Source organism: Poecile atricapillus, chromosome 2, assembly GCF_030490865.1.
Source record: "Poecile atricapillus isolate bPoeAtr1 chromosome 2, bPoeAtr1.hap1, whole genome shotgun sequence".
Lineage (NCBI taxonomy): Eukaryota > Metazoa > Chordata > Aves > Passeriformes > Paridae > Poecile > Poecile atricapillus.
Window position 1 is genome coordinate 63,808,751 of NC_081250.1, and position 15,452 is coordinate 63,824,202.

Genomic DNA, 15,452 nt, shown 5'->3' on the forward strand with positions numbered 1-15,452 from the left:
GATCATTGTGTCCAACTGTAACCCAAGAGTCCAAACCCTCCTTGTTTGGGCACAAACATTCCTTTCTGAGTTTCAAGCCTGGCTCCTTAGGTCCCAAGACTCATCTGAAGGGCCCAGAGAGTTATTTTGAAGGCTCCAAGTCAGATTTGGAAGGCCCAAAGCATCATTTTTGGAATTCAAAGTCTTCCTTATAGAGTACAAAGGCACATCTTCAGGCCTGAACCACAGCTTCCAAAGCCTCCATCTCAGGAATCAAAGCCTCCTACTTAGGATTCAGCCTTTTATCTAATGAATTCAAGGCCTTCCTCTATGCCTCCAAAAACCTATTTCTAGGGAGCAGAGCCTTAGCTGGGGATGTTCAATGCAAAAAGCAAGCATGAACACAAAGCCTGTGTGAAATTAAGTCACACAAGCTCTGTGTTCATGCTTGCTTTTTGCATTTAGCATCTACACTTAGTTCAAGGTAATGATGCATCATTTGAGGGCAACAAAACTCAAGAAAACCAATCTCAGGGCTCAAACCTCCTTTCTCACCTCCAAAAGCCCATTTCCAGGGCCCAAAGCCCTGTGCTGAAGACTCAAATCCTTCCTTGGAAGGTCCAAAGCCCTCTTCACATGAGCTCATTAAGGCTGGAAAGCACCTTTAAGATCATCAAGTCCAAATGTTAATTTGGCTGTTCACCATTAAACCACATCCTCAAGTGCCAGCTCCAACTTCTGGACACGCTCCAGCCCCTCAGTGTCTTCCTTATGGTGAGGGGCCCAGAACTGAACACAAGATTCCAGGTGAGGCCTCACCAGAGCTGAGTCCTGCAGGACAATCACTGCCCTGCTCCTGCTGGCCACACTGTTCCTGTTACAGGCCAGGATGCCACTGGCCTTCCTGGCCACCTGGGCACAGCTGGCTCCTGTTCAGCCACTGCTGACCAGCACCACCAGGTCCTTTACAGCCTGGCAGCTTTCCAGCCTCCCTTACCCCAGGCCAGTATCACTGCAGGGGTCTGTTGAGACCCAAATTCAGGGCTTGGCACTTCATCTTATCGAACCTCATACAATTGGCCTCAGCCCATTTACCCAGCCTTTCTAGATCCCTCTCTAGAACTTTCCTGTCCTCCAGGAGATCAACATTCCTGCCCAACTTGGTGTCACTTGCAAACTGGCTTAGGGTGCAATCAATCATCTTGTCCAGGTCATCGATGAAGATATTAAAAATATTAAGCCCTGGTGAACACCACTTGTGACTGGTCATCAGCTGGATGCAACGCCACTCACCACCATGCTCTGGGCCTGGCCACCCAGTCAGTTTTTTACTCAGCAAAGATCACACCCATTCACACCATGGAAAGCCAGTTTCTCCAGGAGAATGCCACAGGAAATGGTGGCAAAGGCTTTATGAAATTCTAGGTAAATGACATCCTACATCCAGAGCCTTTCCCTCATCCACCAAGTGGATAACTCTATCACAGGAGATTAGATTGGGCAAGTAGGACCTGCCTTTCATAAAGCCATGCTGGCTGCAACACTAAGCAAAAGATATGTAGACAGAAGTATCAGTTAACACACAGGTGCCATAATTTGTTACTTCAAAATACTGTTTCTTCAAAGGATTTATATAAAGAAAGAAAAATCAGTAGTTTGTGGTCACAGTTTGAATTCCAAACTTAAAAGCAAGCTATTTCTTGGCCAAAAATATTTACAGAATAAGACAGTTGTTCAAATTTGTAAGGGTCCTTCACACAGCATAGGGTGAGGAAAATGCTGGCAGGAGCAGTCAGCAGTGACATATTACTCAAAAAATCTGTTTTGATTTCAGTCCAGGAGGTTTAAGTACGAAAAGAATTATACGAAATATATGAAAGTATAAAAATTATATAACAGTCATACCCTTACAGAAATTTATAAAGAGAAGCAAAATACGCAACTGGGTAAAAGAGCTAATGTTCACTTCACTGTACACACACTTCTGAACAGCATCAATTTCTTGCCTCTCACAGACTTCATTGCTTCCAATTTCAAAGGTAAAGATGTTAGAACATATGAATCAGTAAGTCTTCAAAAAGAAAACCTGCCCCTAATGGTGAAGTTCACTGAGATAGAGTAGATCAATCTAACCACTTCCAAACACCAAAAAGGAATTTTCTTGCCCTCCATCCCCCACAGTTAGCTTATCCAGCTCTGGCACATAGCAGGCTACTCTCCCATACTAGCTGAATTCATTAATCTGGCAAATAGTACATGTTTTTCTGCTGGGCTAATGAGTTAAACTGGCTCAGTGCACCAGAACTGGCCTGAGAGAAAGCACGATCAGGCAGCCAGAACCAGAGGAACACTAAATAAAACTTCTCCCTTCTTTCAATTATCCTGTATCCACACTGTCATTAAAGACGCTGTCCCATTCTCCTCTTCACCTCACCCTTCCCTTGTGCTGCCACTAGCACATATAAGCAAACAAATGATAAACTGTAGCAAGGCTCTATTAAAAAGATCCAAACGAAAATCTGTCTATAGACTCTGACAGTGAGGACTACCCCTCAGGGGCATCAGGTTGCTGGTGCAGCTTACCATGTGCCTGCACTGATGCTCATGCAAAAGCAGGAATAGAAATGGAAACATGACATGATTGTCTCTTGCAGCAGCAGACTTAGACTGGCTTAGACTAACTCTGCTTTTGCTATTCAGGGAGTGGCTTCAATTTGTATGTAGGACAGCAGAGTTTGATATTTCATTTAGAAAAAAGACAATAAAACTTATGACTTAATATGAACAGTATGTTTCAGGAATGTTATTAATTATGGAACATTTGAAAAACAACTATTTTATTTAAGGCAAGTGGACTAGTTCAAATTTATTCCTGAAAGTCATGAAGAAGAGATTATATTACCAGATTCCAGCGTATTTCTTTCTTATTGCTTAAGTGAGCATTATTTTCCTTAGTCTAGTTAGCTTTAGAATAAACATTCCAGGGAAATTCAGATATTTTCTGGCACTGTTTGCACATGTATACACACCATTATCACTTGCAACAGAGAGCAAAACATTCTGAGAAATAAATGTGCTCTGAGAAATAAATCAGTGCCTAACCCACTGGGTTAAATCCTTGTGACACTGAATGGTTTTATCTCAGGTTTCGTCCACACCTTCAGTTTACACAGCGACAACATTACAAAATGCACCACAATGTACAAGGTACCTTTCTTTCTCCCTTTTAGGAAGCACTACGTAGGCATTAATTAGTCCTCAGCAGCAATCAGCAATGGACGCTGTAAATTACATTCAATATTACACTTTGAGATGGAAATCTATCAGCAGCAAAACCAGAAAGTTTAAGATTAATGAGACTGTTTTCCCTTACAACTTCACAAGCAGTTTTAAAGTTCTTTCTTTCCCAATTTAAGAAAGAACTCCAAGTAATTAATATTTTTAATTGAAGACTGCTGCAACTTAGCTGCCACAGTGTGTCTCCAGCTAAGTTTCATAAGCAGTATCTACAATTATATTAATTGAAACGCTGCTCAGAATATATTTACTGTAAGGAAAGCCTGTAGTCTAAACTTATTATTTTTAGTTTTATTTCTGACATAACCCTGTGGACAAACTAGAATGATCAAGAAGTACATTTCCCATGGCACCAGGTAGTCTTTACAAGTCCACTAACACAATTATCAGATTTAGTAAAGTATAACACACATTTTATATTTAGGGTTTAAATACACTATTTAGGCATAAAATTGTTTATCTTATTTGTATGCATTCTATATATGGTAAGACTCAATTCATAACAGTATTTTGGCATCACCAAACATAACTGATAATGGCAAAGTCTTCCTCTTCCCTGCATTTACAGCCAAGAATTGAATGCATACAAGGGTTATAATGCATCATACCCTGCACTATAGATTTGCTACCTGTTAAATGTACAGGGCTCCCAGTAAAGAACTGAACATTTTCAATGCCATTTTGCCTGGAAGCACTCACAGACAAAACATGGTATCATCACAGGCTAATCTATGGCACTTAGTGAGGACATGCTATGTACTAAAAAAAACAGGCAGCCCAAATTCTGCAGTAACTCCTGAAGCAACAGTTAAATGCCATCTGAGATCAACTCACAGCATGCTGACATCCATCCCTGTGTCCAGTGCTTCCTAGTGAGGACAAGGCTTGAAGGTTTGAAGCATATTTCACAAAATTAAGCTACAAAATCTCATTCCTGACATCTGAAAACAGAGTCTTCAAAACAGAAGACTGGAATTAAATTTTTAAATTTAATGCAGCATTATCAAAATATTGATACAATATATAGCAAAATATTCACATCCTCACTCTGAAGTATCTTCTCTGTCCATGTTGATCTATGAACTGAGCTGACAACACCACATACTAGTCATTTTGAAAAATCTACAGCCAATCCTGTTGCACCTTCAGTTTGTAATCTGATTCACAAATTTGAACAAGCAAATTAAAGTCAAGCAACTTAAATAATTGCATTTAGTTTTTTGCTGTGAAAAGCTGGTACCTAAGCAAAACACTAAGTCTTCCTAATTTTACATATCATACACAGACATTGTGCAGCATACAAAAGTTATGCCTCATAATTCACCTAACCAGCATAACCTGCAATTACTTTAAATTGGATACATCTAACCCTGGTGCATACACTTCCTGACTAGATTTTAAAATACAAGAATTGGTGCCTAAGAGAAACCAAAGCAATGACCCTTGGACACAGTTGCTTTAGCTGGAGCAGTGAGTGGTATTGTTACATTCGTTGACATTTTAAGGTAAACTGTAATTTACACTGTAAAGCCCAGGTAGCCTCAGCTCTGCTGCAGGGCAGTAATCTTCAGTTGTGAGTGGCAGCAGTGTCTTTCTGGCCATACTTGTTCATCACATTGCAACTGACAGAACCAAAAGCATCTCACTTTAAATATAACCAGTATCTTCAGACACTGTTCTCTTCCCAGCAACGTGAAAAATTGCCATTGCACATAGAGATTAATTTTTTAGTGACTGAAAGTCACTAAAAAAATCATCTACGAATCTGTATATATTCTGCAACTCTGTAAAGTAAGTTTGGTAACAAATACTGAAGGCTGACTATAAAACACATACACTGTTATAGATAAATTTAATAGGTATCTGTTTGCACCCAGCAATTCCTGAACACAGCTACATTTAAATCAGTTAAAACCTTGTTTTCATCTGTTTCGTTTAGGATGATTTTAATTACAAATGCATCTGTACTACAGTCTCACACATTTAATATCTCGTTACTGTAAATATTTCATATCCCACTGTAATCCAGTCTCAAAGAAAATGACAATTGAACAGTTTAGCTCTTTGTTTGGTTTACTGCAGTCTTGAAAGTCACCAGGCCTTGAGCACTCATAAGGGAAGGAGTCTTGAGACATATCTATTTCAAAAACTCTTGATTCAAAATACAATCATAACTAAAAGCAAAGTCAGCCAGCTCCCCAAGACACACAAATTCTTCCAAGAGCAGAACCATTCAGAAAATATTAAACTGCTTCAGCAAGGAGAAAAAAAAAAAATTCTACCGGCTCAGGTATTTACAAATTGCATGGGCTACTCACAGCCATAGGATGCAGTGTGCGCTGATGCACCTGTGTTAACACACACATTTCATCCCAGCAAACAGGAATGTAAAGATGAACTCACGTTTAGTTGAAAAAATCACAGGAGTCTCAAGTAAGCCAAACCCACCCAAAGATCCTCTACTTAAATGCAACACACATAGATTCATAGAATTTTTTGGGTTGGGAGAGAACTTTAGAGGTAATGTAGTCCAAACTTCCCTGTAATGATTAGGGACATCTTCAACTAGATCAGGTTGCTCAGAGCCCCATCCAACCTGACCTTGAATGTTTCCAGGGACAGAGCTTCGAATACCTCTCCAGGTAACCTGTTCCAAAGTATCACCTCCTCTTCTTAAAAGAATTCTTCTTTACATCCAGTGTGAATCAACCCTCCTTCAGTTAAAGGAGTCTAAGTCCCCTTTAGGTACTCAAAGGTGTCCATAAGGTCTTCCCAGAACCTTCTCCAGGCTGAGCAGCTCCAACTCTCTCACAGCCTGTCTTCACAGGAGAGGTGCTCCAGCCCTCTGAGCATCACAGAGCACACAGCTCTGGACTGGCTCCAACATGTCCATGTCCTCCCCGTGCTGGGGACCCCAGAGCTGGATGCAGCACTGCAGGTGGGGCCTCACCGGAGAGGAGTGGAAGAACAGAATCCCCTCCCCAACCTGTTGGCCACACTGCTTTGGATGCAGCCCAGGATATGTTTGGCTTTCTGGAAGCACACATTGCCAACTCATATCGAGCCTCTCATCCATCAACAACCCCAAATCCTTGGCAGAGCTGCTCTCCATCTACTCATGCCCCAGCCTGCATTGATACTGGAGTTGCACCAAGCTAAGTGCAGTACAATAAATACGGAACTGATTACATAGAACATTAAAAAGCAAAAAAACCGAGATTTTTTACAACTTAATAGCAGAAAAATGGAAAACTGTATAATATGACCTACCACTAAGACAAAAGACATTTTTAAAAATTAGTCTGCAAAACAGCAACCTTAGGAAAAAGCCTCTTAGTTAATCTCTTTTTGAGGACCAGCTCGGTATTTTCTCTGAAAAAACAGCAACAGTGAGATGGAGGCATTATTTCCCTCCTTCCTCAAAAGAGAGCACAACCCCAAAGACAGAATTAGAGGATGGACCAGCAAAAGGACTACCAACCTAGAGGAACAGTGACATTTACAATCAAACCATGCCCATGTGTGCTTTGTGGTCCAGTTGCAGCAGCTCTGACAGAACCACATACACACAGAGGCTGCATCACAGAGATAATCTACTACTACAACCTCCTCCTCAGAGAATGGCCAAAACCAGCAGATCATCCACAGCTGAGTCCACCCAGGTTTTGAGACCTCTCTGGGCAGCTCTTCCAATATGCTGGCTAGCCTCACAGTAAAAAGATTTTTCCTGTTATGAAATCAGAATTTCCATTTTTGCATCTTGAGTCCACTGTATCTCTGTATTGCCATGAATCTTCTACAAGAGCCTAGTTACACCTTCTCTGTAGACTTACTAGGTATTTGCTGCTCTTAATCTATACACAGCCAGTTCTCTAAGCCATCATCATTTTGGTGTCTCTCAACCAGACTCACTCCTATATGTTTTCTTGTATTTTTTTAAACTGGAGAGGCTAAAACTAGACACAACACTCCAAATGTAGTCCTAGAAGTGCTTCATGTAGGGGAAAAACAACTCCCTTAACTTCCCACACACTTACTAATACCTCCCAGTATGCAGCTGGCCTTCTTTACCTCAAGAGTGTGCTGCTGACTCATGATCTACTTGCTGTCCAGCAGGTAGGTGGGGTTTTTTTGTCCCAGATGAAGGACTTCACATTTGCCTTTATTAAAACTCACAAGGCTCTTGGCAGCCCATCTGTCAAGTTCCTGAATGGCAGCCCTATTCTTCATTATACAACAGGGCTGAAGTTCCCAAGGGTTTGGTATTATCTGAGAAACTGCTGAGGATTCATGCCATTCCTTCATCCCAGGTTGTTAATAAAGACATGGAACAGCATCAGCCTCAGTATCAACCTCTGAGAGCTCTATTAGCAATTGGCTGCCACTGGATCTTTGTACTGCTGGTCACAACCCTTTGAGGTCAATGGTCCTGCTAATTTTCCAATCACTTTATGGTCCACCTGACAAGTCCATATTTCACCAAGTGGACAACAGAGATCACATGGGAGACCATGCTGCAGGCATCACTAAAGTCCAGGTAAATATCCACCCTTTGCTCCATGTCCACTGAGACAGTCATCCCAGCAAGTTATGAATTAATCACATGACACTATGGCAGCCCACCACCTGCACCAATCTGGAACTTTTGCTGAAACATTTTTGGGCATGCAAAAGAAATTCTGAACTCTGTCCTGCTGAGTTGTTAGAATCAGCAGCAGCTCAATTTGTCCATGGGAGGGGAGCAAGAACTGGTTCTAATTACTGACTGTAGGAATAAATAACTCAGAGGAAGTGATGTGCTGCCAGCAACCAAAGACAATTTGCAGTGTCTCAGCTAACACAGTCAATTATTTCATCTGCTTTCCTCTTCTCTGGAGATACCACTCACTCATATTGTTTGTCCTCAACACTTCACAGTCTCCAAGACTGTCACAACAACCCTTGAAACAAACCTCAGAATATTAATGAAATACTACAGCAATCATAATTTACATTTTGTACAAATGTACAGTACCACTAGCCTAAATGAGAGAAAACTGTCAATATCCCGGTTTTGTACCTGAGATATCTATTCCCAATTAGGATACATTTTTGTTTACAGTAGCAGTAGAAAGTCAAGTGCCAACTTTAAACACCGGTTTTGCTAATACAGTATGATATTGCTGGGATAGAGACAAAACTTCTAATGTTGACTATTAGCCCATCTTTTAAAACAAAGCTTTCAATATACATTAAACATTTTTTCAATTAGCTCAATGTACTAACTCACTACTAAACCAAATCAAGCAGAACTGCATACAAATACAACCACATTAAGTGTGCTTTAAGGTGCAATAGTGTTGACAGGAGTTAATACAATTGTATTTTTGTAGGTCCATATACACACTCTTAATAAAGATTTTATTAATTAGTATTTTCCTGTTTAAGGTCTATAAAACATTACCTAGGTTACATCACTCAATATGATACTCTCAGAACTCTCTAGCATCAAAGTTTCAAAATTTCCTCACAAAATAAACCTGGCGGTTTCTAAGATCCCTTCTGCCCACTGCCTGCAGTCACTGCCAAGCAAGGCCTACGTTCTAGACAGCAGCATGTGACAGTGTAATGCTCTAGACATTGCTGCATACAGTTTTCAGCCCCTGATCCTGTAGCTAGACCCTGTGGGAAGAACCTTACAGGATGTCTCAAGTGACCTGGTGAAACTCACAAATCTAGAGAGGCTTTCATGACCCGGGCCAATGAAAGCGGCTTCCAGTGGCCTTCTGGTCCCTTTTGTCTGCTCCCTATGTCCTAACTACATCAGTGCAAAACCAACTACAATACATGCAGAGACTTACACTGGTTTCATCAAGGAAAACATCTTTGGATTTGAACATCTACATTATAAATATGTACTGGCACATACAGACATAGGAAAAAAGGCAAACATCACTCCTCAGCAGAAGTTTTAATCTATAGACATTACCTCTAATATCCAACAGCTCTAAGCTAAAGCTTAACATGAATATAGAAGTTTATGGGAAGGTTAAAAACACTTTTCAGGTAACTTTTGTTTTCTCATGCTTGAATCTACCTGTATGAGTTTAAATAAAAGTGCAGAAGAATCAAAGTTCTCTGACTCCTTCATTTGAATGCTTAATTATAAAATTCAAAAATTACCAAGAAAAGTTATTTTATTCACTTCTAAGTCACACTTAAAATCTCTTGAATCTGTTACCTGGATGAGAATGGCACTGTTCCAAGTTAAACCAGCACATGCACACACACCAAAGTACAAAATTAAACATGAAATTAACAGTAGGAACATACAGGTACTCTTCTAGAAGCAGTTTAATAAGCCAGTAATGCAAACATCCCTCCCATTTACACTGCCGCATCAATAATTCCCTTCATCAGTCTATCCAAATGACCAGGACAAACCAGCATTTATAAACACTGGGACCACATCTGGAAGATGAAACCCAGATGTTGGACACAACAGTTCCCTCACTTGGCATGTGCTTAGGTCTCAAAGAAGCTGTAATTTTAACCCAAGTGTCTAAGCTTCTTAGAAAGTGCAGGAGGCAGGATATTTCAACAAGGGATGGCCAAGTAAACAGCGTGCTGAGCACAGCACAACCTAAAGTCAGTGTGGAGGTGTCAACACTCTGCCCCTAGAAAAGCATAGTCTATGGGAAGAACTCCACAATTCTACTCTAAGAACACCCACCAAAGAGACTAAAAAAGGCTCTTTTCATTCTGAGATTTAACTCCCACACCTCAAATCTTCATGGTGGGTGAGTAGATACCATCCTTACCTCGTGGTGCTGCTACATTTTATTTCTTGGTTTAATAACATAGCTGCTGACAGTGCACTTTTTATAAGGCAGGATGGTAGCCCAGAAAGGAAAATACCATGGTTTAGTTCCTTCATTAATGGGACAAATCTACTTGTATCTCCATCTTCCAAGACAAAATACAAACTGCAAGTCACATCCTCCAAGCAGCATCTGTTCATCTCTCATATTTGAGACTGGTTTAAAAAAAGACTCTACTCTTAAAAAAGCACACATGCAAACATAATGAAATATGGCTCTATCAGGCACTTGGGGAGAAAAGGGCAGGAAATTCTGCACTTTGCATGTTTATTCCAAGAATAAATGAAACAAATAACTTCTGAAATCATGGATGAGGCTGTATGTCTTCACTCTTGGAAGGTAACATCTTATACATCCTCTTCCTCGCTCAATGAATCACACATTCTTTTTCTGGGTAATAACACAGTTCCAGTCAGAAGAACTCAAAGACAACACACAGCTTGGCAACTGGGATATTTGCCCAGAAAGTGGATGATGTAGGTTGATGCCTCTAGGCAAAAAAGAAATCTGAAGCAGGGTCTACCACATTTTGAACAAATGCTTTAGCTAATCATCTTTGAAAAGCAGCAGCATTTCCTCTTCCAAATGTCTTCTAAAGCTGCTGCTGCACTTAATAGGACACAGCAGCACACTGGGCACAACTGGAGAATTCCCACCTGACCAAGCTTCTTTGGAGACCAGGGCAAGATAACAACCTTATGACAGCATAACCACATCAGAAAAACACACACCAGGCTTACTATTGTAAGCCTGCCATCATGCTACTCATCTTTCATACAAGTGAATCAGATATCCTAAGAACTTTAAAGATATTGGCAATAAGGCATTCAGTTCTTAGGCACCTTCAGAACTTGATGATAAGAGACAAAGTTTTCTGGATTGCAGTCTTGACCCCAAGCACTTATAACAGTTTTAATACAGTATTTCTATGAGCTTACTTATTGATACTAGTTAGAGGAGCAGGAGATAATGTCCAGACTGCACTGAGCTCTTCCATGTCTTCCCAAACTCATTACTGAGAGACAACATCAAACCACAGAATACTTTCTGCAGAGTGGATGTTATACTGAAAACAGGAACTTCTATCAATTAATTCCAGTTCACCTATCTACCCAGAGCTCACCTTTGTATGTAACACAAGATAGCAAGCTACATAGGGTTAAGAAGCTATCCCTTACAACAAATGCCCACATCTGACACCTGTTTGCCTATTTACCATTTCTTCCCCAATATAGTACTTGCTAAATTTGATTGATGTATTTGATTTGCAGCACCCATGCTCTGGGCTGAATCCCAGATATCCCCCAAGCACGTGTATGCTTTGCCCCATTGTTTAAATATACCTACTAGAAAACACACAGAGAGACATGAGAATCATCAGAAAACCATCTAACCTGAATATTTTAAATTCATCTACAGATTATCACCACGTGCAGGATATTGCAATTTCAACCTTACCCTGTTGTTCACGTAAGAGCTTTCAACATTTGCTCTGCAAGTGCAGTGATTCTTTGGATGAAGCGTCACCCTGCCTGCTTTACAAGGACAACACTGCTGATCAGTGCGCTATAAAAGGGATTAAGTGTAGTACTTCCCAAATAACAAAAACTAACTGAACGACAATTTATGCGTAACACACCTCAATTATGCATATAATATTTAATTTCCTGGCTTATATTACCGATTTAATAATGCAAATGCTTTGGTTTTACAGTCGATTTCAGGTTCATAAATACACGTGAAAAGCATTTCCAGAGCACTGTCTCGAGGCATCTTGAAATTCCCTGACAAATAGGAGTTGGGAAGGATCTTTGCTCCTACTCCCTGCAGCCACTCTAAATGGCATAGGATCTTTGTACTGCAATTTATAAACTGTTTTTTCTGTTATCCATCTATTCTCTCCTACAATACAAAGGAGAACAAATGCCTTATGAATTACATTTCACTCGCACTGCACCAGCAGGTTTAGGTACAGGCAAGCCACTGAAGAAACCGAAGGGCTCTTCAGGCAGCATCCTACAAAAAAAAACAAAAACAAAAACAAAACAACACCAACAAAAAACACCCCACCAAAAAACCCACCACAAAAAATCCCCACACCAACAACGGAAGATGCCTAATGACCCAGCACTCTCACATACTCATCTGCAGCCTGGAATTTATCAAGACAGCCAAATATCGGAAGAGATGCACCTAAATCTGACGAGTAACTCTAACTTGATAACCCAGTTAAGATCGATTTAACCATGATTTAACCGTGTCAGCCCGGAGACAAAACGAGCATCCCCCGGAGTGAGAGCCAGCCCGCTTCAGCCGCGAGGAGAGGGAATGCGCACCTACCCCTTCCCAGCCGCCTCCTCCTCCTCCTCCTCCCGCCTTTGCTCCTGCCTAGCGGGGGACAGGCGGCAGACAAAGGAGAGGCGAGAATCCCCCCGCAGCCCGGCGGTCCCGGAGCGGGGCGAGCGCCCGGAAATCCCACAATCCCCGCGGCCCCGGCGGGAAACCCTTCCCTCCTCCCTTCCCGCGGGCCGCTCCACCGGGAAACCCCGGCCCGAAGCCGCGCACGTGGGACTGCGTGGAGAGCGGCGAGGGGGGAAGGGTGGCGGAGAAAAGAGGCGGCTCTGCCGGGTCGGGCCTCCGGGGCGCCTCCTCCCGCCGCTGAGGGGAGCGCCGGGGTTAGAAGCGGGGTAGGACGGGAAGGGGTTCACGGGACTGACCCGCGACATCACCTGCTGCTTGCCCCTCGCGTAGGGCGGCTTCGCGGCTCCCAGGTGGTGCCGTCGGGTCCGGATCTTGCCGCCGCCGCCGCCGCTGCCACCCGAGGCCATGATGCGATCCGGCCCGCCGCCGCCGCAGGCGGCCTCGTCCTCCTCCTCCTGGTGCGGCCGCTGTGCTCCGCGGCGGCCCGGCAGCGCTGTCGCTGTCACCGTCCCCGCGGGGACGCGCCCGGCCCGGCCCGGCCTCTCTCCCCCCGCGCCGCTCCCGCCCGCCACGCGCCGCGCGCGGCCTCTGGTGCGCGCGCGGGGGGCTCCTCCGCGGCCTCCGCCCCGCCCCTACCGCGCGCGCGCGCGCTCACGCGTCTCTCTCTCTCTCACGCGTCTCTCCCTTCCCCTCGTTCCCTCCGCGATCCCCCCGCCCGCCGCTCCTCGCTCGCGCTCTCCCGCCCGGCGGCGGCGCCCCGCGCGCTGTCCGCCCGCCCGCCCGCGGCCCGAGCCGCCGCCACCGCCGCACCCCCCTGCCCCGCCGACCAACCACACGGCGGCCGCCCCGGGCCGCGCGCGCGTCACCAGCCCGCGCGGGCGCGTCACACAAGCGGCGCCGGGCGGACGGCCCGGCAGCCCCCGCGCGCGCGCACCGCCCCCGCTGCCAGGGAAGCGGGAGGGGCCGGGCCCTGCCGGCTGCGCGGGAAAAGCTCTGGCTGGGATTGGGATCTGCCCGACCCGCAAAGGGACGTGGCGGGGGAAATGTCCGCCCCGGACTCAGCTTAGGGACGGACGCCTTAACGGCTAAGAGCAGAGGTTTGTGCTGAGGTCCCGCCGGGAGATTCCACCGCCTTCCCCAGTCTTCCCGCGGCGTTTCACAGAATGGCTCAGGTTGAAGGGGATCACAGTGAGTCATCTGGGCTAACCTTTCCGCTCAAGCGGTGTCGTCCCAGAGCACATGGCACAGGATTGCATCCAGACAGTTCCTGAATTTCTCAAGTGAGGGAGACCCCACAACCTCTGCTCACGCTGCTCCAGTCCGCGGTCATTCGCAGAGTGAAGACTTTTTTTTCCTCTTATTTGGGTGGAAGTTCTTGTGCATCGGTTTCTGCCCCTTGCCTCTTGACCTGCTGCTCGGCACCACCGATTAGAGCCTGGCTCCGTCCTCCTGACATGCTCTGCCCCTGGGGCTGCAATTTACCCACGCTGAAACTGCCCCAAGAGACAGCGTGAGGGGGATGTTCCCACGACCCTGACGAGGAAGAGCGTGGAGAACGCGGCAGGAAAAACGGCACCGGGAGGTCCGCAGTGCTCCCCCAGGCTGCCACTAGCGATTGGGTTTGTATAAGCAAGAGAAAAAGCATGTGCAGGTTTTTCATCACTCAGTGTCGGTATATGGAAAGGACTTTGGGGGAAAAAAGCTTCAGCATGGCTTTTACTTCCTCAAAACATGAGGAAGAGTGCATTCCTATTACAAAGTTAAAATACGTAAATTTTTTTTTTATTCTCCTGAAAGTGAAGTTGAGAAAAATCTATGGTTTCACATTTTATTTTTAGCATCAACTTGCCGTGGGAAGGATAGAGGTGAGGAGTGCAGAAAATCACAAGCACCTTCCCTGTGTACAAGTCAATAAAAATGTTACTCAGAGGACAGAGCCCTGATGCACCACATACCCCTTCTACAGGAAAAACAAAAAACATTGACCACAGCACACACCTGAGGAAAGCATGTGTGGAACTGGAGGAGGCATGAGTGGAAGCATGGGGGGGCTCCAACAAGGGTGATTCTGAAAGCGTGCAGAAATGTAAACAGGCAGCAGCTAGAGGAAGAACTGTGAGAAGAAACAGTACTGAATTTTGTGCTGCCTCATCTCTGCTTCATACTGGCATTTTTTGAACTTCATCAGGGTCTTCCCAGCTCTCCTATATGACCTAACTCCTCACTTTCTTTGTCCATTATCTACAGGAGATAACCATTATCCAATACCCAGCACGGTGGAATTACTTTCCACATATTTCTTCTCATAAACTACACTCTTACTCTCCTGCGCCACAATTGCAAATACAATTTTACATGCAGGGGGATGGCTTGCAGTGATAGACAATTCCTATCCTAGAACATGCATGTTAAAAGTCACCTTCCAAGAACCACCTCATTTGGTGTAAATGACTAGTGTGCTACAGCTGCTGACTAATTTTAGGATGATGGTCTGCTACAATGGGCATGTCAAGATCTACATCAATGTAATTATCAAAACACAAAAAATACTATTTTAGCCTGGATTTGTTACTCATTTTGTCCAGGAACCAATTATCATGCTAGCTTTCAGCTTAATGGGAGGGGAAGGCAGGCTAGCATAATGTGTTTCAATTATGGAAAGAGCTTGATTTACAGAGGGATGGAAACGGTGCCCATTGGTAACAGATATTCATTAATAACAATGCTGGCTTCTAAAATGGTACCTGTGTGGGGAATTGACTAAAATCATTCCTGTGGTGTAGGAGCTGGACAAATTTAAAACAAGCCTCCCTCTTTTATGCATGCTAAGAATATTAAGCTAAGCTGTAAATGTGATTCTCTTCCACAGAAGTGTCAAATGCAGCTACACTACAC

The 15,452-nt window shown here is 44.0% G+C and overlaps 1 protein-coding gene across 4 annotated transcripts in view; it reads right to left on the bottom strand.

Moving 5' to 3' along the window:
- Positions 1 to 13,175, bottom strand: part of NUP153 (nucleoporin 153) — a 44,508-nt gene extending 31,333 nt beyond the window's left edge. For 3 of the 4 annotated variants that reach the window (XM_058830885.1, XM_058830883.1, XM_058830881.1), the window contains exon 1: positions 12,854 to 13,175. In XM_058830885.1, coding sequence (XP_058686868.1) covers positions 12,854 to 12,964 — 111 coding nt within the window. In that variant the 5' untranslated portion in view covers positions 12,965 to 13,175. The remainder of the gene's footprint in view (positions 1 to 12,853) is intronic. The other variant, XM_058830884.1, reaches the window with a different exon arrangement.
- Between the last annotated feature and the right edge of the window lie 2,277 nt (positions 13,176 to 15,452).